Here is a 25,953-nt window from a genome sequence, read left to right on the forward strand (position 1 = left end):
TACAAAAAAATCTTTCAACTGAATTAGGCAGAAAAAATCAGGTACTTCAAAACCATCCTCAACGATGATAACAATTTTGTCTTCTTTTAAAATAGAAATCAGTTCTCCCAAAACATTATATCAACAAAATTTCCTCTTGTAGGCAAAATCAGCCATTCCAAAACCCAACGATAAGACTAATTGTATCTTATAAAACAGAAAATGGTTTTCCCAATTTCATAGATCAACAAAAAATCGCTTTTCTTTTTTCTGAGAACCGATATTACAGGGCTGTATTAGAACCCAGGAGTTCCGTATTAATGTCCAACAATTTGTGTTGATGTGGTGTGGGTTGTGTGGCTTCGGTTGTCGGGGTGGTCATGTCGCGGTACATGACCTAATTTGTAGGGTAAAAATGGACAAGTGATTTTTCATATATTGTTCAAAATGATTTCAGTGGTAGTCTGGGGAGTATTATATCCCAGATAACATTTCAAGATTTAGTAACGTGAGATTGAAAAGTTAACGAGTTAGGGTGTGGTTTCGGTGAGGAGGTATTCTGGCCAATTTGAGCAATATTGGCCGTAGGAAATGAACAGTGGGTGCATCATATCTTCTTCAAAACTACTTCTATTGTAGTCTTTGAGACTCTCAGTCAGTTTCCAGAACTTAATTAGGGAAAATTATTAGGGGTAGGGTGTTTCAGATGTTGGTGTGTTGATTTGTGTGGGTTGGGGGATTTCGGTCGATTTCGCTCAAGGAAATAAACAAGGGTTGCAAAAAATGCATTTCAAAACTTGCTCTATGGTAGCCGGGCGTCCCGTATCCATAACTCAGAAATCAAATCAAACTCAGGTGGAATGTTTCACAAGATTTTGGGCTTAACTTTAAGGATGCGGCTGAATAGTTTGTTTTAGGCAACTATACCCTCAGAATTGAGAGGTTTGTTCATCAAAGGTCATTCAAAAAAACAGCTGCTACACTACGTGAGCTTTGCAGTGATGGGAAAGATCTCATTTATTATAGCAGAGTGTAGATGAGTGCAGCATATGTCAATGAGAAAACGCTTGCGCTGCACCCCGATTTTGTTGAGATGATGCTCTAGACGCTTTTACAAGTTAATTACAGGGGTTTGAAGTAGTTGAGCTGCCGATAATTTAAGTGGCGTTTAACGGCCAATTTTCAAACAAATTTCTTTGGCGAATTGTACATTGTGCTCAAAACATGTCATTCATGCAACACAGTAACTTTCCTCCGGTATGCCATGGTTTAACAGTGTGGAAATAACTGGTCATCTTTGAAGCTGAAAAACAATTTTATACAAAAATAATGGGATTTTTAAAAGCCGCAAATGTATTCCAAAACAAAACTGCTTTCAGGCTTCACGATGACTGGGCCTATCAACAGTCAGTTAGCCAAAGGCATTGTTGTATTTACAACAGAGCAAAAATACTGTCTGCCAACAGTTTAAAAGTTGCCGAAAAAATTTGAGTTGCCGAAAATTGTCCATTGAAAGCTACAAAACTTTTCCAGCAGCTGCAACTAGCTCTCACTCTGCAGCAAGTTTTGTCAATCTGTCCAGAGCATCATCCCAACAAAGTCAGGGTACAACGCAAGCGTTTTCTTTTTGACATATGCTGCGCTCCATCAAATTTATGCTACCAAAAATTGCCGCAATACATCCGACCGACACACAACCTCAAGACTCATAAAAACACAACGATCCAAAATCAGCAAAATTAAGACTCAGATCTGTCTTGTGACTCTGAAGCCCATATAGTATAGCAGCTGGTTTTTTGAACGACCCATGATGCACAAACTTCTCAATTCGGAGGGTATGATTCCCTATGATTGAAAAAAATCAGCAGCAACCCACAAAAATTAGATCAAGATCTTGTGGATACGGGACCCAGTCAACCAAAGACCAAATTTTGAAAAAAGATTCGCCCCTATTCATTTCCTAGGGCGAAATTCCCTGGAATTGACCAAATTCCGCCCCAAACCCCACGAATCGGCAAACAAACATCTGAACCACCCACCGCACTCATTGTAACAAAATTGTGTTGAGAGTTCTGGGACATAACTAAGAGAACCGAGACTAGAATGGAAAAAGTTTTGAAAATGAAGCACCCACTGTTCAACTCCTACAACTAAATTTTCTCAAATTCTACCAAATACCAACCCACCCCACACACTACACCCTAACTCGTTTACTACTCGAACCGTGCCGCTGAAATTGGACATGTCTTCTGAAACATGACAACGGTACTCCCAAAACAGCACGGAACAACTTGAATTATAAAACATGCACCCACTATTCACTTTCTACGGCCAAACTTAATCAAATGAGCCAAAATACTACCGCACCGAAAATAGGGTGACTCACATAAATTGCAATGTGCATTTTTAGATCTCTCCTTCTTGCTGCATTTACCAATCTAAAAACTATTTTACTAGCCAAAACTTATTCCTCTACGTATTCTAGTTGCCAAAACTAGCCGAGACTCTGTTAATCTTTATTCCTCGTTGAAAAATCTGATATGCTCTTCAGGGACATCAGCAACTTTTGAGTGGTGCCCTCCAGCAATATCTGTTAGTAAAAGTCTTCGTTGTTTAAGTTTTTATCGAAAATGAGGTATTCGTTTACGCCCGAGCTTAATCGGACTAAGATTTATGGTCTCAAATTGGCATTTTTAGTTTTTCTGCTATCTCAAGTCAAGCCCTCTCGCAGCAAGCCCTATCTCAAGTCAAGCCCTCTCTCAGCAACCACAGCGATCAGAAAGGATGGCAGCAAAAGAAAAAACGCTCGCAAAGCTGCTGATGACTGCGAAAAACCATTCGGATATTTGTTTGTTTTATTTCGAAGTTGATGGAAGAAAGTTAGAGCATATAATTCCACGTTGGACCAACAAATTCTCTAATAATAGCAAGATTTCGCTCGAAGAGAAAAACGTACTGCAAATCAAATGCGGTAAGAACTTCAGCGAGTTCAGAGCGATGGTTTGTGAGAGTAAGAGCAAAAATAGGTTCTGCGCCAGGATATTTTAAAATTAGAGCATCAATTCTAGCCGGATCAAGGTTGGAGAGATTGTTCGAAAAGTTGTAGGCAAAGTCCATTCTGATGACGAATTTGAGCCCCAAAGCTCTCCAAAGAGACGAGATTGGAATCAGAGGATCGTTCGGATTTTGTAAAATCAATCTGCGTGACAATCGGAATTTAGATTTCGGACTTATACAAGTTCCTTGAATTTCATCAAAGGAACGACAAGGCGCAGAGCTAAAATCAACCATGCAGCCCATCTGCAGTACCGAACAATGCTGAAGAGGACATAAATTATTTAGGTTTTCCATCATTTAGGTTTTTTTCTGGAATAATGGCCTGCAGTTGTTTGGATCTTTTGCTTTTTTTCTTAAAAAATAAACTGTTTAAAAAACTTATTTCATAGAACACAGAGAATTACAAGATTGCTTCCTAGTGTCTCAACAAAATCGCAAACGGTTTTTCGTATTATTGCTTCCCAAACTTGCCAAGCTGTCAACCAAGAACCTTTTTTAAAGAATGCAACTTGGGGGCAAGTTCATCATTTTATGGGATCGCATAGCGTCAAGGCTTGATGCACCAGTTTCCCACTTTTGCAAAAAAAGCAATGGACGGGATCAACAGTCTTCATGAGAACTCTCAAACTAACGGAAAGGGTTTAGTCATGGCCAAAGATGGGAATGAGGCTGTCAGGGAAGAGCAGTTCATGTAAAACGGCAACAACTTGTATGATATAAAAGTTAGCACGCGCAGAGAACGGTCAATAAATATTGCAAACGTACTTTAGAATCAGAAGAAAGGCGTAAGTTTTGCATAGAGCAGCAAAAGGAACTCATCGGAGGTCGTGTTCCCACTGAAGACACGCACTGCAATTTTCGGCAACAGGCAAAAATTTACTTGTGAAAAGATGCGAGCGAGCGAGAGAAACATGTGAATCAACAAGTGATTGAATTGCAAAAAAGCGGTTTAGTCAAGTTGCGCAAAATATTCCCACAGGCAAAAGAAGTGACAATAAAAACTGAATTTAAAAAATATACTCCTGATGCTCTATCAGTGACATCTGGACTTTCTTGCATGATTAGGTTTTGGTAACTGTTTTTTTAAACTTTTACTCAGTAAAACTATGGAGCAACTGTAGATTTTGTTTGCTATGTAACTTTGGCTAATATATACTCAAGGCGCTCCGTCAGGGATACCTGGTGCTTCCTGTTCATTAAGTTTGTTTGTTTCTGGTACTTTTTTTGTATTCAGTAACACCATGTTCATGGAGCAATTGTTGTTCTGTATGTTTGAGATATGCAACATAAAGTATAATCAGACGCTCAATCTCTAAGTTTTGTTTGTGTGCTTAAACGTCGAGACGTTTCCTTCGCACGGCTAGACACCTACGGTTTTATCTTTCGACCATATTAAAGTATTACCAAATATCGTTTTTGTTTTTTCTATTATAGTTCAGCATATCCGCAAGCACTACTGATTTTTAACATTGGCCGGCTTGATGTTATTGGTGCCAGCAATCAAGCTTGTTTACAGCCTAGCTGTAACTGTTCTTCGATTAAAGTTGGCGTCTTTTCAGATTTGTACTTTATTTTTTCTTGAGGTCAGATATGAAAATGCATTTTTCATTTTGAATTCGCTTTCTTCAATGTTTCTTTAAACAGAAGTTACGGAGCGCGAAATATGCTGCCAATGTGTTGGGAATGCGAGAGAAAAATAAGCTGAACAAAGAATTGACGCATGCATTTTTTTTTACTTAAGATTAAAAGGTGGTGGGCAGAAAATTTGCTGTCAGGGAGTTTTTTATTGTTGAAGTAATTCATTTTAGGGCTGCGAAAGCGTCAACTGAGCCAGGCCTTATTGCGTTTCTCTTGGTTTTTTGCCTGATTTTGAAAAACTTTTGAAATTGTGAGAAAAGCGTAAAACAGCTTCAATATTATTAACGTTTCTCCAGAAGATGACTTATTCACTTAAATTTTTTTCTTATTTGATCAATTATCTCCTCAACTGCTTTAGAGTATCCCTCCGTAAGAAAAAATCTTGGAAGTGAACTTTTTCGCAGCTATGAACGGCAATCTGCCGCATAAATGTAGCAAACTTATGCATCGTTATGCTGTCTCCCATATGGTGGGTCGTGCTTTCCAAGAAATTAAAATTACATTTGGCTCTTTTCAAAACCCAACAAAAACGGTAAAAAAAATAATAACTCAAGATCAGTTTCCAGTGAACGAAAGTGCAGTTGAAGTTGAAAATTACTTGACCGTGAATAGAGCGAGAGTATGATTTCAGTTCAATTAAGCCGCTGATTTAACTTCCATGTGATTCGTTTATGCAAACTGGGTTGCTTGCAAAGGAAGACTCCGCATAAATTAAAGTAATACAAGGCGTAGCTGCGTTTCTCGCTGAAAAACGGTAAGCTGGAATTGATGAGTAAAATTTTAATTTTGTACAGTAGAATGAGAAACAAGCAATGGATGATGAAGGGATCAGTTTTGTTGTCAAGGCACCATGTATCTCAAATCTTGAATACCGCCAAAAACCAATATTGTATTGCATTGCCACAAAAATCAACTCCATGGGCCAGGAATTAAACGTTTTTTTACAATAGGCGTTATTTTTAATAATTTTATCCTGAGTTTTATTGTCCTTTAAAAACAAAACATGGTGATCCTTTTCCAAAGAATCCTGAACCTGCTAGAAAACGGAAAAACGTATAGCTGACAAACAATTTTTAACACCACGCTAATATCAATTAGAGAAAACTTAAAAAACTTCCTCCACGACGTTCTCTATACGAGAAACTAACTCCTTAAAGCGACTATTCAACAGGTGCAGAAGAACAGTATGCCAACTATGAGTCAATTTTCGCTGAAATTAATTCCTCATGTCCAGTAAAAATGAGTAAAAACCTGCAGTCGCAACAGCCTTTTTTGTCCTTATCACCTGTTTCAAAAGCAATTAATTTAGATGATCGGAGTAATCTAGATGGTGACTCTTCTTCGGATAGTTTAGAGCTACTATCTTCTACACCAATTGATCTGCAACATTTCGAAAACAGAAATGGTGATCATGTTAAAAAATTTCTAAGGATTGCCTTGCTTTATTTTAGGGCCAAAGAAGTCTTTGCTGGTGCCGGTCCAAAATTTTATGAAAGAATGAAGCGGTTTGCGATAAGTATAAGATGGCAAAAAATGCCCTACAAGAATTTTGAAATTCTTTGCTAAAAATCTGCCATAACAAATCAATTGTTTTCGAAATTAAGTTGTCCTTTTTTGTCAGATATATTCAAAACCAAATTTGTAAAGGCAAACTTTTGCACTTCCGAAAAAAACATTTTGAAAAACCCTCGAAAAAATTAGCTATCCTGATAACTGCCCTTGGGCAACTAAGTAGAACCAATTAAAACCTAAAGAAATTTAGCTTGTACTTTATATCGAAGGAGTGCCAGGTGTTTCCAATTGCCTGTAGGGCCCACTTGGGTTCAAATATGAAATCTTCTGCAAAAATTCAGAAGCAATTTTTCTACCATTTCAACGTTAGGTCTCCAGTACGGAAAATCGAAGCCCGACTTTTACTTCCTGTTGTCTGTTGTAAATTCGCGGCGTAAAACAAAACTTGATGAATTAGGCTTATTCACTTGCAGAGTCAGATCGCTAGACTGCAGATTGCAGACAAGCCAGCCACTGCATGCTGCCTTTGTGTGCCTCAATTCAACGGCTACTCTTCTGTCCTCATTGCTACATTATTGGCTTTTGATAAAACCTTCTTTCTTGTAGCAAGGAGTTCATAATGCGGGAAAATTTACATTTTAGGACCCGTATTTGGTATGCAGGAAAAAATGACCTTTGAAATATGATGTTAAGTCTTCAACTCTCCATAGTAATTCAATGCCTCGGGATTGTCTCATTGACCCCATGCATGAGGTTTATCTGGGAAACAGTAAAACTTAATGAAATAAATCGTTTTTTTAAAGGAAGTAAAAGTAAAAAGCCACTAAACACGTGAGAATCCCGTTTCATGTTAGCCACATAGCTAAACTTTTAGGGGTCAATGTTTGGAAAGCATTTGATTTCATTTGAATATCCCTGCAAAATATCTGTTTAAAATCCAAATGAGTTTTGCCATTAGGCTTCTCTCAGACTGCGGTGTGGAAAAAGCTCAAATTGAAAAAGCCGAAATCATTTTTCTTTCAATCGACAATCAATTTGACTTTCCAGTGTTTTCATTTTTTTGAAAGTTTTTCTAAGAGTTTTGTGGTGCAAACCCGCAGTCATTCAATCTCCATACTATTCGCTATTTGTTTGAGCAGGCTCGACGCAACGGACATCTTTGGCTATTTTCTGCTTTTTTGTTTTGAATCAGCAAATCAGTTTGCTTAGCACTCTACAAGGCATCATCGAACTTGAAGCAATAGCTGAACAATTTGTTAAGCATCAGGCGTGCATTAGCAGCATTGAATGCAGTTCATCCGAAAATATCTGAAAGGCCTGAATGTAATTGAAAACACAAAAACCTTCTGCGAGTAGTATAATTCAAGTTTTTTTCAAGGGTTGTTAACATATCCAGCATTTGCTTTGCCTTCTCTTATTGGCGAATAGGAGACGATTTGGGAGATGGTATTTTCAGCTGAAAGATTTTTCGGGTAAGTAATTATTTCTCCAATTTGCTGCCGGTCAATTTGCTGCCAAAAGCTGTCAAAAACGTGCGCAAAATTGGCTCTGAAGAAATCTTAATGGGATGTCGCTTTTGGTACGAACTGTTGTGACGCTACTCATTTGATAAATTTCCAAATTTAGATATAGGGATCAAAACTATTGTTGATATTCAACAAAATAGTATTTCTGTTGTAAGCCTAATGAAGGAAGGTTTTGATGTGCACCGGAAAAGAAACAGAAGACATTTGGTGTGTCCCTGAAATCACATCTTATGAAAAGCAGGAGAGAGCAGAGCAAGGCAGCGAGAAAATTTGTCGTTTTTTGCAATGTTTGATCACGAAATTGTCTAGTTTTGGTTTTCTAATTCTGTTTATGGTATTCTCTTCTCTGGTTAGAATTCAATCTACTCGTTTGTGCGAAACTCTGCCCGAAACGATTTTGCATGCACGCTTTGCAAAACGTGTATTCGAAAAAGTAGCAGAAAGTTTAGCACAAGCGAGTACAATAAATTCTAATCATAGAAGAGAATGGCATCAACAGAGAATAAGAAAACCAGAACTGCACGCTTTCGTGAGCTCAAACGTTGCAAAGAACCTTTTGCGCGTGCTTTTTGGACCCTCCTTCTTTCGTTTTTTGGGTGCACAACTTAGGCTTTAGACTTTTCGCGCTTGCTTGCTTCCTTCCCACTTAGGTGTTTGTGGCAGGCCTAAGATGAGGCTTTGCTGTTGCGCTTGCTTCGGGATGGGGTACCCATGTACGTTTGTGTATTAATTATTCTCGCTGCACTTTGTTGCTCAGTTTTTTTGTGTTAAGGATGACGAGGAGAGGACATCCGGGATCGAGGAAAAGACTTAAAAGAAATTGAAGAAGAGACGGAAACAAAGAAAACATAACCGACTAACGTCGCGGGAATTGCTCTCAAATAACCGTCGAGCAGTTGGCTTTGCCAGTAGCCAGCTACCATTTAGTGAAGCTAGCTTTAGCAACTTAAAGTTTCTTGGCCTTATTAGTATATAAATCAAATAAATATATGATATTTTGCAAATTAGCAAAATTTAAAAGAAAAGCTTCCCGATTTCGCAGTGAAAATGTTCAAAACTAATTTCGCCTCTGAAGTTTTGTCAAGTAACCCATATCCAAGACTTGAAAAGATTCGTTGGCCAATAAAAATAGTTAAACTCAGAAAAAAAATATTCAAAAATTTTGAAAACAATCGCAAATTCTCAAAAAAAATCTCACTAAAATTCAAGATATTAAAATATTTAAAACCATTTCATTGTTTCATGATATTTTCCACTATCCCTATTTCAAGCTTTAAATAGTTTCACTGGCTCATAAAGACCCAAAAACTCGAAACAAAAAAATTTTCCAAAAATTTGAAAAAAAATTAAATTTTATCAAGAAAATGCAAAAGCATGAGTCACTAAATATTGATAACCATTTCATTTTATCTCGAAACTATGCAACAGTTTACCGTCAAACCTTGGAGGAGTTCTCTAGGACCCTGGTGCCGGCAAAAATTATAAAAATTCAAAAAGATGCAAAAAAAAATTGAAAAATAGCAAATAATGAAATCATTCAAAACATTCAATATAAAAACATTCAATTACGTCTAGCAGCTATGCAGTGACCTATAATTAAACCCTAGAGGAGGTTTTGTGGCTCTTGAGGCTGGAGAAACACAAAATGACAAATTTAAGAAACTTGAAAAAGTTTGCAAAAAAAAGTTCCGTTACATTTAGAAACTATACAGTAACCTATTGTCAAACCCTAGAGGAGGTCCCTCGGCTCCTGAGGCTGGGGAAACCCAAAAACTAACAACAAATTTCAAAGAACAAGAAAATGCGAAAATAATAAAAAAAATTGCAAAGAAATTTGTCATATTAAAAAATTGTAAGCTATTCCATGGCAAATAAAACTTTTTCAGTAACTTGTTATCAAACACTTAAGGACGTTGTTATCAGACCCTTCTGGACCCTGCGTCTGGAAAGTTAAATGTTGAAACCATTCCATTACCACTGAAAACTATGCAGTAACCTAGGAGGTTCCTTGACACCTAGGGCTAAAAAAAACTCAAAAATGGGGAAAATTTTCAAAAAGCTTGGAAAAATTGTGAAATTAGTATAAAAATAGCGTCTTTTTATCTATCGGTTGTTGGTCAGTAGCCACGTCGGTTACAACGGGGGCTGATGAGTAGAGAGGGGGGTGTCCGAAAGTGGCGTGGGGGGCAACAGCTTGGTGGGGGGGGGCAATAAGGGCAAAAGTGGGGGGGGGGGTCAACATTGTGGGGTCAACCGCTGTTCACACCATAAGTATAAGACTCCAAAACAGTTTGAGCTGAAAGGCTCCAGGAGCACCTAATGCACGCTGGGCGCTACCTGTTTATCCCGATTTGGAGGTAGAAAAGTCAAAAGCGTCAGACGAAAAATCGGTCAAGCGAAAAATCGCATAAAAAAGACCGACAGGACTAATATAAAAAAGAAAAAGTAACATCGCGAAGGACGATGCCTTTGTTTTTTTTGTGATGCTTCTTCATTTTTCTTTATATTCAATTCTTAATCTTGCCGACATTTTTGTTTCACGCTATAGGGTAAGACGTAGGAGAGCGGTTTTTCGGTATATGTGTTTCTACAACGTCGGATATGCCAGTTGCGGCTATTCTCGTGCGCTTTTTACCTAGGGTTCTAAAGGTTTTTTTCAAAAAAAAAATAATTTTGCAAGATCTTGCTAGAAAAAGTCAAACTTCTAAGAATCTTGAGAGAAAAAGTGATCCTGTAAGAATCTTGTAAGAAAACGTTAATCTTTTATAAAATTTGAAAAATGTCTTGAAAGAATCTTACAAGATCTTACAAGGTTTACTTTTTTCGACTCGGGGGTTAGGCGTGAAAAATAGACGCGCAATAACAGCCGGCTAATGAGCTGACGCGGTCATGCGACACCTTCAGTTTATATATTTATATGCACTAGAAAAAAAACATTTTAAAAGTTTGCACCTGACTTCAGGGAACATGGCATCCATGTTGCGAGTGACGAGGCAGAATTCTCGGTGTCTGTGCAGACGGAGTTGCATATCAGACACAATGTGTCTCACTTGCATGCAAATTACCAGACAAGCCATCGACAGAAACACGTTACTCCACATCTAAAACAAACATCCAATCGACATTAACAGTGAAATAGATTTGATTTGAAATTTAATCGAGATTTGTCAAAACGCTATGCATTAACTTCTATGAAAAATACACCGTTTTCTGTTGATTTACCGCGTTTAGCTTAATATTTTTTCATCAGCTGGAATAATCAATGTTCCTAGAAGTTCATATCTGTAATTAGAAGACGGAATTCAAGTCATGATTTGCTTTTAATTATGAATTCATAATTCCGGAAAAGAACCTACGATTTAAAAGGTCCCGAGCGGATGCTTTATTCAAGAGCAGGAGCTATTATCTTCTAACAGGAGATTATTACAATCCAGCTTTGTTATTTTTCCATGGTTCCCTTATGATGGTATGTATAAGTTGTATTTGTTAGTCCCGTCTATTAATATTTTCAGATGGGATAAATGACTTCAGTCGGAGATACTTGTCTTTCGTATCACACAATCGTGGAACGCTATCACGGCCAAGTGAGGTTCAGACGGTTTGTCACTGCTATTCCTGGACTCTCAAACAACCCGAACATCATCAATCAATTATAAAAAGACCGTTCCAAATCTGAAATTATGCATCGCTTCCGTGAACGTCTGAATAATTATCGCAACGTTATCACTAACAACATCACACCCCATAAAAGTTACTGCTGCCCTGTCCGCAAAGAATAATGTCCCCTCAGTCCCGATTAAATGGTTAACATCCTCAAAACGCTCAATAAAAATGAAACAACCTGAGAAAAAAACGCTCTATGAAAAAGAACCTTAACATACATAAACCCGCGATGTCGGAAGAATTGCTCTCGAACGAGGCGGGTAGACAAAATTTTGACCCCACCGGGATTCGGAGCATTGACCTCCCGATCCTTAACCACATGCACTAAACCCTCTGCTACCAGACCTTTTTTATTGCTATGGTGCAACCGATTTTATTGCAACAAGCTTTACTTCAGAGTGCGGGCAATAGAGATCCTTCGAAAATGAAGAGCGAAAGCGTGAAAAAATCACTTGAGAAGTCAAAGAATGTTCTAGAAGAAAAGCGCAAAATGGTCAAGCAAAAAATTTGCATAAAAAAGACCAAGACGTTTACAATAATTGCTATGAACTTCGTTCAAGAGCAATTAACAAGCAGGACAGAATTAAAATGTCTCCTCAAAAATTTCCATGAATCGCATGAGACTAGTAAAGCGTACGGCTCTAAGAAAGCTGCTCAGCAACTTGCCCTGAGGGCTTTACCTCTTTATCCCGTTTTTGAAGACGAAAAGTTAAACGGTCGAACGAAAAATTGGTCAAGCGAAAAATTGCATAAAGAAGACTACGGGACCATTTTGAGTGCTACAAAAATTTCGTTTGAGAGCAATTAATAAGATAAAAAATTCGGCAACTCTACACCTTATTCAGCATTTCACTCAGATCACCGGTGAAATTCCACAAATCATTATTTCGCCTCCACAGGACTCATCTTTCTCAATTGTGCCCAACAACTGATTTTGCATTGCATGCCTGAAAAATTTTGGCGGTTTTTCTTTGATATAAAGACATGGAAATTTGTGGTATTTTGTAGTATTCAAGACACTACAGCGTTTTTTTGTGGTGGATAACAACTTGACGGGACAGTATTTACTGTGCCTGCTAGTTTCTGTCGTTTTTTGACCCCATTGGAGCGCAGTTCCTCGATACTTAAAAATCTCGAAGAGTTCAAGCTTTAAAAGTCTGAAGTTTGTATGTGACTCCTCTTTTTATTAGTTTTCAAGTCTTGTTTTTGCCCCATTTACTATGTGCGGGCGGCGGGGTTGGGTTGTTTGGAACCAAATGCGCAATTGGTTATTTTTTAATCCGGTCAGTCGACATATTTGACGTAGAAAGCGATGAGTGTTAGCATTAGGAAGTCAATAAAGCGTATAATTGAAAAAAATTCGGACTTTCGAGTTATCCAAGCTCAACGTTTTTGTGATGGAAAATTGTATCTACTCTACTCACCCTTTGGTTCGCTCTACTCTACTCACCCTCTGGTTCAAGAAGTTTCAGTAATGGCTACCATTAAGGAATCTAGAAAATTAAACCACAGAAAAAATCCACAGTCAAATTATCAGCTGTCTAGCTCTTAGTTTTTGAGAAACGCTTTTCTACATAAATTTATTTAATACCACAAAAAAACATATAACAGGTATAAAAGCTCAGGTATGTGTATAGTAAAAAACTGAACGTAAATATGAAACAGCATCATCAGTTTTGAAACTTTTCGTAATATTTTTGATTTTCATTCAGAACTCTATATTCCTTTCGGCTCTTGTTCTCCTTTCCGCTTAAATCTTTGTTAATACTGAAGTTTTGATTTGCAGCATCGAGTGATATATCTCCAGAAAAGTCCGAATGCAAGGATGTTGGCCTTGATGGTGGCAATTATTATATTATTGACCGGATTCTGTTCCGCTCTTGCGGTCTCCTCCATTTGACCAAGAATCTGTTTTGCTGGTACTTGTCAGGGAACAATTTCATGATTATGCTCGTTTTTCATTGATAATAATCGTTTTCCAGTGGTAATGGCCGCAACTTAACATTTATAGGAGCTCTATTTGAAGCATTTCCAATGCAAAGTAGTCTTTGTTTCTAACTTCTTTTGAAAGTGGTGTCCACCAAAGATTATTGTTAATGGGTTCTGCTGGGACGTACCAAAGTAATTTCGAGTGTTAAGCGTCTATTTGAGGCCAAAATCAAATAGAATGACGCCTAAAAGTATTTTGAGTAATTTATTTTCAGTGAAAATTTTGCGGCTTGTTCACTTAAACTGCGTCAAATTTGTACTCAATTGTAGATTGGTATCTTAATTGTGGGAGTGTATGTTAATTTCAAAATTAAAATTATTGAATCAAAAAGAGTAGTTTGGCATTGAGTATAATGGAAATTGGTATCTTAGCATCCGGTATTTTGGCACATTGGTAGTTTGGAATTGTGTTATGTCATTGGGTATTTTGGTATTGGTTATATTGTCCGGACACCAGCAGTTAGTAATATAGCCGGTAGATTGCCGGAAAATATCCACCATAGACGCTAGTGGCCTTCCATGGAATCTCCATGGACCATCGCCTTCCATGGAACAACTGAACAAATTTAGTATTCGAAACCAAAAACTCAAGACTCTAATACTCTAGGGCATATACGTTTGGCACAACCTAAATGCACAATTGATATTTAACAAGTTAACGTTCATAAAAAATTAAGTTTATTAAGTGATCACACAATTGACCTAAACGCAGAACAACTGATATCACGCACACAAATTTTAACTGCAAAGTTCTAGAAGTCACAAATCGAAAAAGTCAATGGTCGCAAGAATCAATGATGGAGACGTGTAAAAGAACATAGCAGGGCAGGTCCTAAAAAAATCCAAAGAATTGAATGAAAACTGAAAACTAATGTACCTGAACAGCATATCAATTGAACAATCCCAGCCAAAAAGACAATCTCAAAGGTTGACAAACTAAAATAACCAAAAAAAATAAACAAAAAAATCATTATTAAAACTCTTCAAGCTGTTTTCCTGGAGGCCAAATTTGACACAGCTCAAACTACTGATTAACGCGCGCACAAGCCTCTATTTATTTGCCACTAATGGTAGATAATCTCGAAGAAATATGCCAAATGCTTAAAAAAAAATTGAAAAAGCAAAAATAAAAGTTTCTAAAATTCAGGGAAAAAAGTTTAAAACCATTTTCGCCTCTAAAATTCTGTCATGCAAAGCATCTGCAAGACTTAAAATAGTTTCGTTGGCCAGTAAATATCGTTAAACTCAGAAAATGCCAAAAATTTTAAAAAGTATAAAAACAATTGCAAATTTAAAAAAATCTTACCAAAATTCGTGATATTAATATCTTCAGAAATATTTTATTGTCCCCAGAGAATATCCAGTATCTCCATGTCAATCCTTAAATAGTTTCACTGGCTTATAATGAGCGATAAACTTCCAACATGATAGAAAAAATCAGAAAAATTGAAAAAAAAATTATCAAAAAATTGCTAAAACAAACTCGCGTTACTGAAATAATGATAACCATTCATTTACCTCTAGCAACTATGCATTAACTTATTATCAAACCCTAGAGGAGGTTCCTTGACACCTGGGCTGAAAAAACGCAAAAATTGACAAATTTTAACTTGAAATTAAAAATTAGCATAAAGTTGCGTGTTTATGTTTGGAGTACCAAAACACATAGCTCTTAAAATGGTCATAAAAATTAATCATGTCTTGCAAAAGATCTTTATCAACTTCAAGCAACCTGTTTTAGACTGGTCCAAAAAAAATTCGAAAAATGACAAAAAACGCAAAAAAATCGCCGCCCTGCAGCTTCTTCACTCTACGCACTTCAAGGATTCAAAGACTACTAAACGCGGCTAAGGGCCTCTAATGAAATATGATGCCCGCTGAGCTTCACCTGTTTATCCCGTTTCAAAAACTCAAATGAAAAAAGGAGTGAAAATATCTTACAAAAAAGACAGAGCACCAATACAATACAATTCTTGGATTGTAAAAAACCACGATGTCCCCAATAATAGCCGCTATCGCTTCGCGGCTTTTAATAACAGATGTATTACACGTTTTATACTTAAACGGATAATTTGATCTCATGATTGGTCTGTGAGAGCTTCATATCAAGTCCCATGGCCCGCGAATCATGACCAAAGCACCATTTTAAAATTTGGCAGTCATATTTTATTACATTAAAAATAATCGGTATTATAATGTTAAATATTCTTTCCTCACCTCGGTATTATAATGTTAAATATTCTTTCCGATAGTTTTAACAATAGCCTAAAATAATGGGTATAGTTTGGATATTTTGTCCTGGCATCGTCAATAATGAGCCACCTCTCACTTAATTATTTAGTGCAGAACACTAATTCTGAGAATTATTCTTACGAGCATGTGAGCATGGTGGAAGAGATCCAAGGAGGAGACGGCCAACTCCATATACAGTTCCACGTAATATGACCAAATTGATTTGTTTTCCCAAGTGTCAGAAAAACTCAAGTCTCGCAGATGGAATCCATATTTGACTATGATGAGCAAATTGCGAAGAAACAGCTGGCAACACTAAAACAAGAACGACTCATCGGGTCATTACAAAGGCGTTCGAGTCAAACATAGCGAAAGGCCAATATGACTTAAAATTATTCAACTCCAATTAGCATAAAAATCAAAAACAACAGGGGTGGGTAACCTGCTTTCGTTTGTTCTAGGAAAAATCTCGTAACTAATCTCATACTAATATTGAATGAAATGGCAAAATCATGACTATTTTTGCTTCCAACGATTGAACAAGCAACGTTGACACACCATATTACAATGCCCGTTTCTATATTGAAGTCGTATCAAAATTTAAAAAAAGTCATGCTTTATAGCAGATTAATTAACCCTTTACCAGTGATATAAATCATTAGAACACCCTTCAAATTAGTATATACTTCTTTATACTCAAGTCCGTTACGGACACCTGCTTGATTAGCACTTGGTTAATTAGCTTGGTAAATTAGCACTTGATTAGTGGTGTTAGTAACAAACTTGAATTAACGACTAGCCTCAGCAAGTAGGAACCCGAAGAGGTTGAGGTCAGTGGTGATGAAGTAGACTTTGGTCGCAACTCCGAACAATAGAATGCTACAAATGAAGATTGATGAAAGGAGGAAGATAATTTTCCTGTGGACCCGCGAGGAGGAATTGGGGGAATAGGCGACCTGGAATAAACACATTTACAATTGATATTGATGTGAACTAAAGCCGCTTGACTATCACTCTTGAAAGTGCGCTCGAGCATACACTTCCTTCTCTTAGATCTTAAAAATACAAAATTCCTAAATTTCAAACATAGCCGCCAAATTGCCGGAAAATAGCCGCCGTTGACCCGCTTGACGCACATTGGGATTGAAATAGAAATATAGCCGAACTTTCAAAAATTGTTCTAATTCAGTGTGCAGTTTCAGTTAGATTCTAAACCTATACTTACTTCAGCTTCTAAACTAAAGGCCATTAAGCTTAATACTAATATCAGCAAGCAATTGCTCTAATGAACTTTGATAATCTAATCCAAAAAGACTTAATGACCGGGCATTATCAGTTTATCCCGTCTCTTTTGATTTTGCTCTTTCGACATTGACCGTATTCACCACATTGCGTAAATCAATGCTAAAAAGAATTTTAAATCCATACAGTTGAAAAAGTGAGTTAAGTAAGTCAGGAGTCAAACGTGAAAATCGTGACTTATGTAAAACCAAAAACCCTATCAAAAGGTAAAGCGAAATCTAAAAAGAGAAGAGCGCCTAAATATTAGCCGTTGAGAGGCTGACGGCGGCTAATTTAAAAGAGAGAAATTGACAAAAGTTCTCTAAATGTCAATTTTTTTTTATTTGGTGCGCAAATTCTGCATATTTGGTTAGATTCTAAAATTAAACTTAAATTAGCTTAAACTGAACGCTATTAAGCATAATACTTAGGAAAGCTGAAAGTCGCTTTAATGTACTTTGATAACCTAATGCACTACGACTTAATGACCGGGCTGTATATATGATGATCCTGTTTTTTTGATCTTTCAATTTTTCTCTTTTGACTTTGACCGTATTCACTACATTGGTTATTCAATGCGTGAAAGAATTTAAAATCCATTCAGTTGAAACAGTGAGTGAAGTTAAGTCAGTAGTCAAGCACGAAAATCGTGACTTATGTAAAACGAGAAACGTGACAAAATGGTAGAGCAAATTGAAGGGGAGCGCCTACATAACAGGCGTTGAGAGGTTGACGGCGGCTAAAACATTGAGATGAACAAAAATTCATTGTTATCTCACTCTTTTAGGTTCTCTTCAAATTTAAATTATGCTGCCAAACACCCTGCACATTGTCAGAAATTAGCCGCCGTTGATTCCCATTACCCAAAGTGGGATTGAAAGAACAGAAGAAATACAAAAGATTGATTGTTGTACCCGAAACTGTACAAACTGTTGAACTGCGAACTTTTTTATTTCATTTCGTAGCCACACTCCTGTTTCATAATGAGATGATACAGAGGCTAGTGTCAAATCATTAGAGATTGCAGCTGAAACTAAAACCGTTCAAGTAGCTATTTTTTATTCGATTTTTGGCTATTTGCTCTGATCATTTTAAATTGCTCTGCTGGGCAACTGCTGTTCAACACCACTGTGGGCAGAATGAGATGAGTGAAACTTGCCTTGAGAAGTCAAAAAGATTCCACGCAAACGTTGAACATGCTTTGAACAAAGTTAAAACGAAACAAATTTTTACTCCACCAGTGAAAAACATATCGAGACAAGTCCTGACATAAAATTCAAAGAATTTTCATTGACTTCTGTCATTGAATCCAAAAATCGAAACAGAACTAGAATGGACTGGATAACCATAAAAAAATACGAACATAACCGATTAAGGGCGAATAGCTCTCAAACGACCGGCGGGCGATTGGCTTCGTCAGTAGCCAGGCACGGTTTAGTGAGGCTAGCTTTAGCTTAATTGAAGGGGCGTAAGTGAGCGCAGCGGGGGGATCACGGGGGGGGGCTGATGGGGGTGGCAACAATGGGGGGCAACAGTTGGGGAGTCAATCTCTAAGAACCGCCCTTCGTACCATATGTATAAGTCTCCAAAAAGATTCTGTGAATCGCATACTTGAATACTAGTCAGCCGAAAGACTCTAAGAGTACTGATCGGAGAAAGCCGCACGTTAATAAAAATGTAGATACAAGAAGTGTGCAAGAAGTGATGAGATCGCTTTTTGCACCTACTTTTGCTGATCTCTTGGAACGCTATAAGAAAAAACCACTCCCTGCATTTGACTTTTAAGCAGACGATTGACGTCAAAACTTGTTTTTATTTGCTGTATTGCCTTTTACATCCGGTTCCACTGACAATAACCAATTTAAAGAAATCTATAATCACCATAACTCCTATTCGAGTCTTGAAAACACACGATAAGACCAATAATAGCCTCGCTATCGCTTCGAGGCTATTAAAAAGCTGACTGAAGAAAAAGCCAGCCACGGACAAATGTTCCGCACAATTTAATGAATGTTGAATTATGAACCTGATTTTGGAGAAGCTGAAAGGCTGAGTTAGAATCAATATCGTACTCACGTAGTCAAATCTGTCCTTGCTGAGTTGATTCATAAGGCGTAAGAAGGAGAACATGGAGAACCAAATTGACCAGAGTAACAGCTGACTGAATTGCGTCACATTTAGAATTCCAAAAATGAAGATGAACTTGTAGAACACAAAGTTCCAGAACAAATCGCGAAGATTCTGAAACATGACAATTAAATTTTAAAACTGTAGCTATTAACACATCTGATCTCACAAGGAGTCTAGCTAACTATATCGTCGAACGCCAGTTAATAGCTGTATATTTTTAACACCTCCAATGGTAAACCATGACAGAATAACATTGGATGAATTGTTCTCATAAGTCTGTAGGGGGGCTTCTAAACAAATGCACTCAACGTTTTCAGCTTCTGAACGCCAAAAAGAACGTGCTATTCAAATCTGTTGTTGATTAATGTAATAAAATCCCCCAAACAAAAACAGCTCCAAACGGAAAGTGTACTGTGGCTGATATAGAGTAAACCCGACCCCCGCGATAAACCTACTCACCGAAAAAGATTACAGCGTCTCACTATCATTCATACAACTACTGAGACCCTCGCGGTAGTTGTAAAAGGATTTAAAAATATCTGTTTCCTGAAAACTGTCTAGCAAAACCAAAAGATCTACCGGTTCATCATCCTTATATTATCTTGGCACGCATTAATGATCAACGATAAAGAACAATTAATCAAATAGGTCTATATCCAAAAAATTATACACTGAGCGAGTGGAAGCAGAAATGCAAAACTTCTGTAAAGAAATAAAGAAACGAAGAAAAACAACTAATTTTGCGGTTAGGTATGCCACAGACATTTATGAACTGCAAAAAAATTCACAATTAATATCGCGAGAACATTGAACAAACGCTGAGTGCCCAAAAAATGCTAATATCAGCAACAGTTCAGCTCACTGTCAAATAGGGACTATCAACGACAATAATTCGTTCATATGACTAAAAACCTCTTCATTCCAGCTGTTATCATAATTAAGAAGCACCAATTAAAGCTTCGATTTGTTGAAACAACCACTGCCTTTTGTCACTTAATTTACGTGCGCTGAAAAAGGTCCCGAATAATTACGATGCACTAATACTGATCGGATAAGACATATAACATTTGTAGAAACCAACAGAGAAAATAGTAAATTTATTGAATTGACCACACAGCAATTAAGACAAAAATAATAAACGCTTCTCTCTTGTGGGAGATTTAATGGACAGAATGAATTCAAAATGTTGCGGAATTTAAATAATCATGAAGGAAAAAACAGAAAACTCAAAAGTTAAAAATAATCGGTTCTTAAACGAGAATATTTGCAAAAAGTAAAAATAGTCAAAACTCTCAAACGGAATTTCAGAAAAATTACAGAGATGCATTATATTAAATGATATCCATTGCAAACAAAGAAAACTTTAAAAAAAATATGTAACAAGAAGACTGAAATCATTTTCGTAAAAAGCAGAGAATAAAACTACAGGTCTTAGGAGAATGCTAGAATTATACATTCTAGAATGTCGAGAACATGGAGATATTTTTTAAAAAATAAAACCAAAAAGACTACTTAATTTTTGAAAATTAAAAATCAAATTGAATAGATTTTGAATTGAATTCGAAACATTACAATATTCAAGAAGAATTGTCATTTTTCAAAACAATGCATTTATAAACCTTTTTTTACCAAAAATCAGCAACTCGACGTCAAATAAAAATAATTCAACAACTAATATAACGAAAAGAAAACACCTGAATGTGCAAAAAAAATTAATATAATCAGATTAGCATGGGTAAAATTATCAAAAACAAAAATACGTCACAAATACAGCACCGAAAAAAATTTATTTCCACAAAAAAAAAAACATTAACAACAACAATGAGCCACTTGGACAACAAACGGCTAAACAGGGTTATCTATTTGCGCCTCTCTATCATTCACTGAACGCAGAGCAAGATCGAACATAACCGACTAACATCGAGCGAATTGCTCTCAAACGACAGGCGAGCGGTTGGCTTCGTCAGTAGCAAGCCACGATTTCGTGAAGCCAGCTTTAGCTTGATTCGACGCTGCGATTTTTAGTTTTCTAGCCTGGTTAGTAAATAAATCGAATAGAAAAAATCTGATATTTTAAAAATTGCAAAATTATTGCGAAAATATTGCAAAATTAAGAAATTTCCAGATTTCGCAGTGAAAAAAAAATTAATATCATTTCTTGTCTCTGGAGTTCTGTCAAGTACCTCATCTGCAAGACTAAAAAAAGTTTTGCTGGCCAGTAATGATCGTTAAAGTCAGCAAAGAACGAAAATATTCGAAAATTTCGAAAAAAATCGTAAATTTTAGCAAAATCTTGCTAAAAATCAAAACATTAAAATCCGCAAAAAACATTTTATTGTCTCAAGACACTATCCAGTATCCCTACTGCAAGCTTCAAATAGTTTTGCTTTCTCAATAAAGATCCATAAACTTGGAAAATGATTTTCCGAAAATTTGCACCGGAGCCGAAGGGGGGCAACAGTGGGGTGGGGGGGGGGGGGGGGCAACAACGCGGTGGGGGCAATAGTGTGCGGCAACAGTGGTGGGTGGGGTCAACGGTGGGGGTGTCTCTGCTACCTCTAGGAACCGCTCTTCACACCATAAGTATAAGTCTCCCAAACAGCTGAAAAGGTCTAGGAGCACTTAATGCCCAATGGCGCTACATATTTATCCCGTTTTTTAAGGACCAAAAGTCAAACAGGTCAAACAAAAAATTGGTCAAGCGAAAAATTGCATAAAAAACATAGCCGGCAGATTGCCAGAATAGCTGCGGAAGAATAGACTTGCGTGTCATATAAAAGATATAGAAACAGACACAGAGAAGTTGAAAAAGTTAACGACGCCGCTCAAATAGCTATGTAAGAAACATTCAGCGATAATCACAGAGCCCTTTCACTAGGGACGTTTAATTACAAACATGAGTTCCTTTGACCTTAATTTAATTCAAAAAACTTAAGTTAAAAAATGCAAAAGTCATTTTATTGAGTGAAGTAAATCACGTACGATCAAAATCTAATCACGCAAAAACTTTTGCTAGAGAGAGATGGTGATAAATGACGTCACGCGCGCAAAAGCCGTTAGTGAGACGAAAAAGTCATTCAGAAAATTTTTTGTTGGGTGAACAAATGTAAAACGAAAAAGAGCGTCAGACGACGAACTAAAAAAATATAGAACAAGTCCTGACGTACAATTCAAAGAATTTTCATTGACTAAACAAAGTATAGACCTAAAACGGACAATCAGTGAACTGGGAAACCCATTTCCAAAAAAAATCAGATCAAAAAAATTTGAAAAAACTGAAAAACAATGTCCAAATGCTGCATGTGAACAAAAAAACCACAATCGAGAAAGCGAATTTTTGTTCAAACACCGTTTTCTCAATCTATTAAAATTAGAATGAAAAAAATAAACGCCAAAACCACTCGCTCTTTCGCTCCACTTCCTGTTTCGGCTTGAACAAGATCACTACTCTAATTTGACTTCAAAAATTATGAAATGTATGAACAGATCTTTAAAAAATACAACGCCCCAATACAATTCACATTCCTTGAATTGTAAAAAGGACACCGCAATATAGCTCCGCTCAGCTTAAAGCTTCGCAGCTATAATATAAAAGTAAAGGTACCTCAATGGTCTATTCTTACTCTCAGGCCATGAGGAACCATTACAACACGGTCGACGGAGTTAAATAAATGTTCATAAATTAAATGAACAAGCTCAATGAAAAAAAACTAAAAGCCGAATAATTATCAGATTTATAATTACAAACTTTCTATGAGTTCATTTCTAAATGCCTTTCTAAATTCAGTTGAGGCAGAATACTTCCAAACGATTTCTCAGAGATAGTATATCGCAACGATAAACGCATATCGAGAACCTTTTGAATACACAGCGCTTCAATCGTTTTCTTGTTCGGAAAGAAAAGCCAAATTGTGAAGGGTTCAAGACTAGCCGAAACTGTCCTTAACCCTATGATTTTATGTCTCCTCAGCAGCTTCGATTAATTGTGCACTTAGAGACTAGCTGAGCTCTAACAGGGGGTCAAGCGTGCTGGGTTAGGGCTGAAATGAGGCGCTAGATATTCTCTCTTCAGCGATGGATTTATTCAAAACCAAGCTAAGGTCCAATAATAGCTCGCTGCTATCGCAGCTAATACACGACGACTTCTCATTACTTAGACAGATCACAAGTCTTGAATTCAACTCCATTTCAGTTCTTCTATGCAGTTATTACCAGTGTCGGTCGCATCAACCAATTCAGTAATAAAATCGACATGGTTAAATGGTTTCAATGTACTCAATCTCTATGAACCGCCCTTCGCGCCATAAGTATAAGTCTATAAAAAGATTTTGTGAATCGCATACTTGAAGACTAGTGAGCTGAATGGCTCTAAGAGCCCTTAATGCCCGCTGGGCTCTATCTGTTTATCCCGTTTTTGAGGACGAAAAGTCAAATGCATCAGACGAAAAATTGGTCAAGCGAAAACTCGCATGAAAAAAGACCGACAGGACTAATATAATTGCTACAAACTTTGTTTGAGAACAATTAAAAACTTCTCTCGCTCAAAAAAGATCCCACGGCAATTGTACTCACTTTCGCTTATAGGTAAAAACGCTGCCAAATGAAGGTACTTCCGGTCAGAAAAAAACTCCTATTCCAATACTCCTCTTCAAGTCGTAAAAACCAAGAGAAGGCTATTATTTAAACTAAACATTACGTACTTGTCTTTCGGTAACTCGCAGCTCGCCAAATGTCAGTCGCTGGACACTTCGCGCAACTATCAACAAAGAACAGTATCCCAGGTTAATCAGACTCTGAAAAAATATATTAAAGTTACAGCAGAAAGCCGAAAAAAAAACAATTTATTGTAACAAGACTTACCCACACTACTAACGAGTTCTGCAATAAAAATGCGCAGTAAAAAGGAATTTGCTTGATTTCTTTCGGAAATCCTCCGGCATAAAGTTTGCTTAGCTCAGTAAGCAGCGACTCTGGACTCTGATCATCCACATGTCCGAGGTTGAAGTAATTAAAAATTGAGCTATAAAGCTCGTGATTTTCATTTTGATCTGGCTTGATTGACACGTCGACGGAAATTGCACTTGGAATCATCCAGTTGAACCACGATTTAAACCAAGAATCCACAAGCTGGTAGGAATTGAGGAGGACCTGTGAATGTTCTGACAAGCTGTCACTGAAAGACGAGAACAGAGAGCAGTTGAACACCGCTCCCAAGAAAAGGCTGAGAGACAAAACAGTGTACGTTCGGAAGGATGGCAAGGGCCAGTGCGAGTGCGCCGCCCAAGACACCCAATTGGGCATTTCAAAATCAATCTAAACAACAACAGAATGTGCTCAGTATTTAACAAGACAATGCGAAAAGGATTAATCACTCTCTTTGCCAGCCAATGCTACCCTAATTTTGCCATAATGATCTTAAAAGTTGATTGCGCAAAAATGCCTCAGAGAAACACTTCAATCAACGGATATTATAATATAAGGAGCATTTACATAGGAAACATCAAAAACAGCTCATAAGAGCGAGGTTTGTAAAAGTAGCCATATTTGTTCTATAGGGATCTTTTCCGTTTGCGCCCCCCCCCCCCCCAAAGCTTAGTGGGCGCATATTATTTGCACCCCCAGACGCACCTGCCATAATTTTACGTGATAATTTACTATGTGATGACACGTGCTCTGTAACTGGGGGCACAAACGGAAAAGATCGTTCTCTTGATCATTCTCGTCACCAATTATTTTTATGCTGGTGATTCAAAACCAAAACTAGGGCAGCTCTTGATCGTTCTGAGAATCGGATAAAAAATAATTCTTCTCGTAACTCGAAAAATTGTCTTACCTTGATGGTTGTATAGGTTCACTTCGTTTCAAGTCAAAACATTGTCTGGAATACAAAACCTTCAGTTACGGCCTCACTAACGAGGTGTGTGCTAATGTTCATTTTTTGTCGGCATAGAGAATAATGAGCTATTTACATGTGCGCATAAAAAATTGACTACGCTTTGACCCACTAAGGGATCAGAATTTCCATCAGCAGTTTTGCTGGGAAGCATCAACCAACAAGCGCCCAAGTTCGGCTCTAATAACTGGCAAAACGGGTCGAATCTCAACGGGATCTTAGCTTAATAATACAAAATAATCTACCATACAAAACCAGTTCAGAAAACAGTAAAAAAAACGACAAACAACTCTTGACAACAAACAATTAATGGCAAGAGTAGATGAGTCAAACTAACAGCCTCCCTTCATCAATAACAGCTGTCACTGAAGCATCAACAATTTTGCTTTTACGCCTTCTACGTGTTCTAGAACCTCGAATGCAGAGGATGGAAGTCGGTAGGAGAGCGAAAACGATTTTGGTCCTTGGTATTAGTGGTAGTAGTATAAGGCTCAATTCCTGTTTAGGACAAAACACAACGCATATTACTAAAACAATGAGAAATTTTAAAAACAATAAAAAACGCTCAAGATATGCAAAAATGGAAGAAGGTGAGACCAGAACTGATGCCATCCGTTGTTAGCTGCATTAAGCGTGAAATGAGGGGTCACTCCGCAATGGTTCAGAACAGACTTAATGGAAAACTTGCTAAACTGTCAGAGAGACAGGATAGACCACTGCGGAATGGCTCCCACAGTAATGTTGTGATAATGGATGGCCCGGAACTTCCAAAGTTTGTACTTGACATCCTATCGTTGGGACCTAAACACCCAGTGAGAGACAAGTTTAATGAGGTGCACTTTCTCGCAGATGTAGACAAACTTGTACGTGAGTTACGCGAGAATAACACTGAGGGTGAGAAACTTTGTGAAATTGAGGCGTCCGCAAAATGGTATGCAAAAAATATACGTGAAACCCCATTGGATAGAGGGGTCAAAAAAGTGCATGATTACCTAAAAGCCAATGATTTGCTGGCGGTACCATTTGACAAAGGTTGCGGTTTCTGTGTGATGA

At 37.3% G+C, this 25,953-nt stretch overlaps 1 protein-coding gene across 1 annotated transcript in view; it reads right to left on the reverse strand.

Moving 5' to 3' along the window:
• Window positions 1-25,953, reverse strand: part of LOC142334636 (E3 ubiquitin-protein ligase AMFR-like) — a 172,188-nt gene that overhangs the window by 22,260 nt on the left and 123,975 nt on the right. The window contains exons 2-8 of the mRNA XM_075382829.1: window positions 24,841-24,887; window positions 23,868-24,320; window positions 23,708-23,800; window positions 18,954-19,118; window positions 16,397-16,552; window positions 15,738-15,911; window positions 10,665-10,813 (exon numbers count right to left, since the gene is read on the reverse strand). Coding sequence (XP_075238944.1) covers window positions 10,665-10,813; window positions 15,738-15,911; window positions 16,397-16,552; window positions 18,954-19,118; window positions 23,708-23,800; window positions 23,868-24,308 — 1,178 coding nt within the window. The 5' untranslated portion in view covers window positions 24,309-24,320; window positions 24,841-24,887. The remainder of the gene's footprint in view (window positions 1-10,664; window positions 10,814-15,737; window positions 15,912-16,396; window positions 16,553-18,953; window positions 19,119-23,707; window positions 23,801-23,867; window positions 24,321-24,840; window positions 24,888-25,953) is intronic.

Source organism: Convolutriloba macropyga, chromosome 2 (genome assembly GCF_964194025.1).
Source record: "Convolutriloba macropyga chromosome 2, txConMacr16.3, whole genome shotgun sequence".
In the NCBI taxonomy this organism is placed as follows: Eukaryota; Metazoa; Xenacoelomorpha; order Acoela; family Convolutidae; genus Convolutriloba; species Convolutriloba macropyga.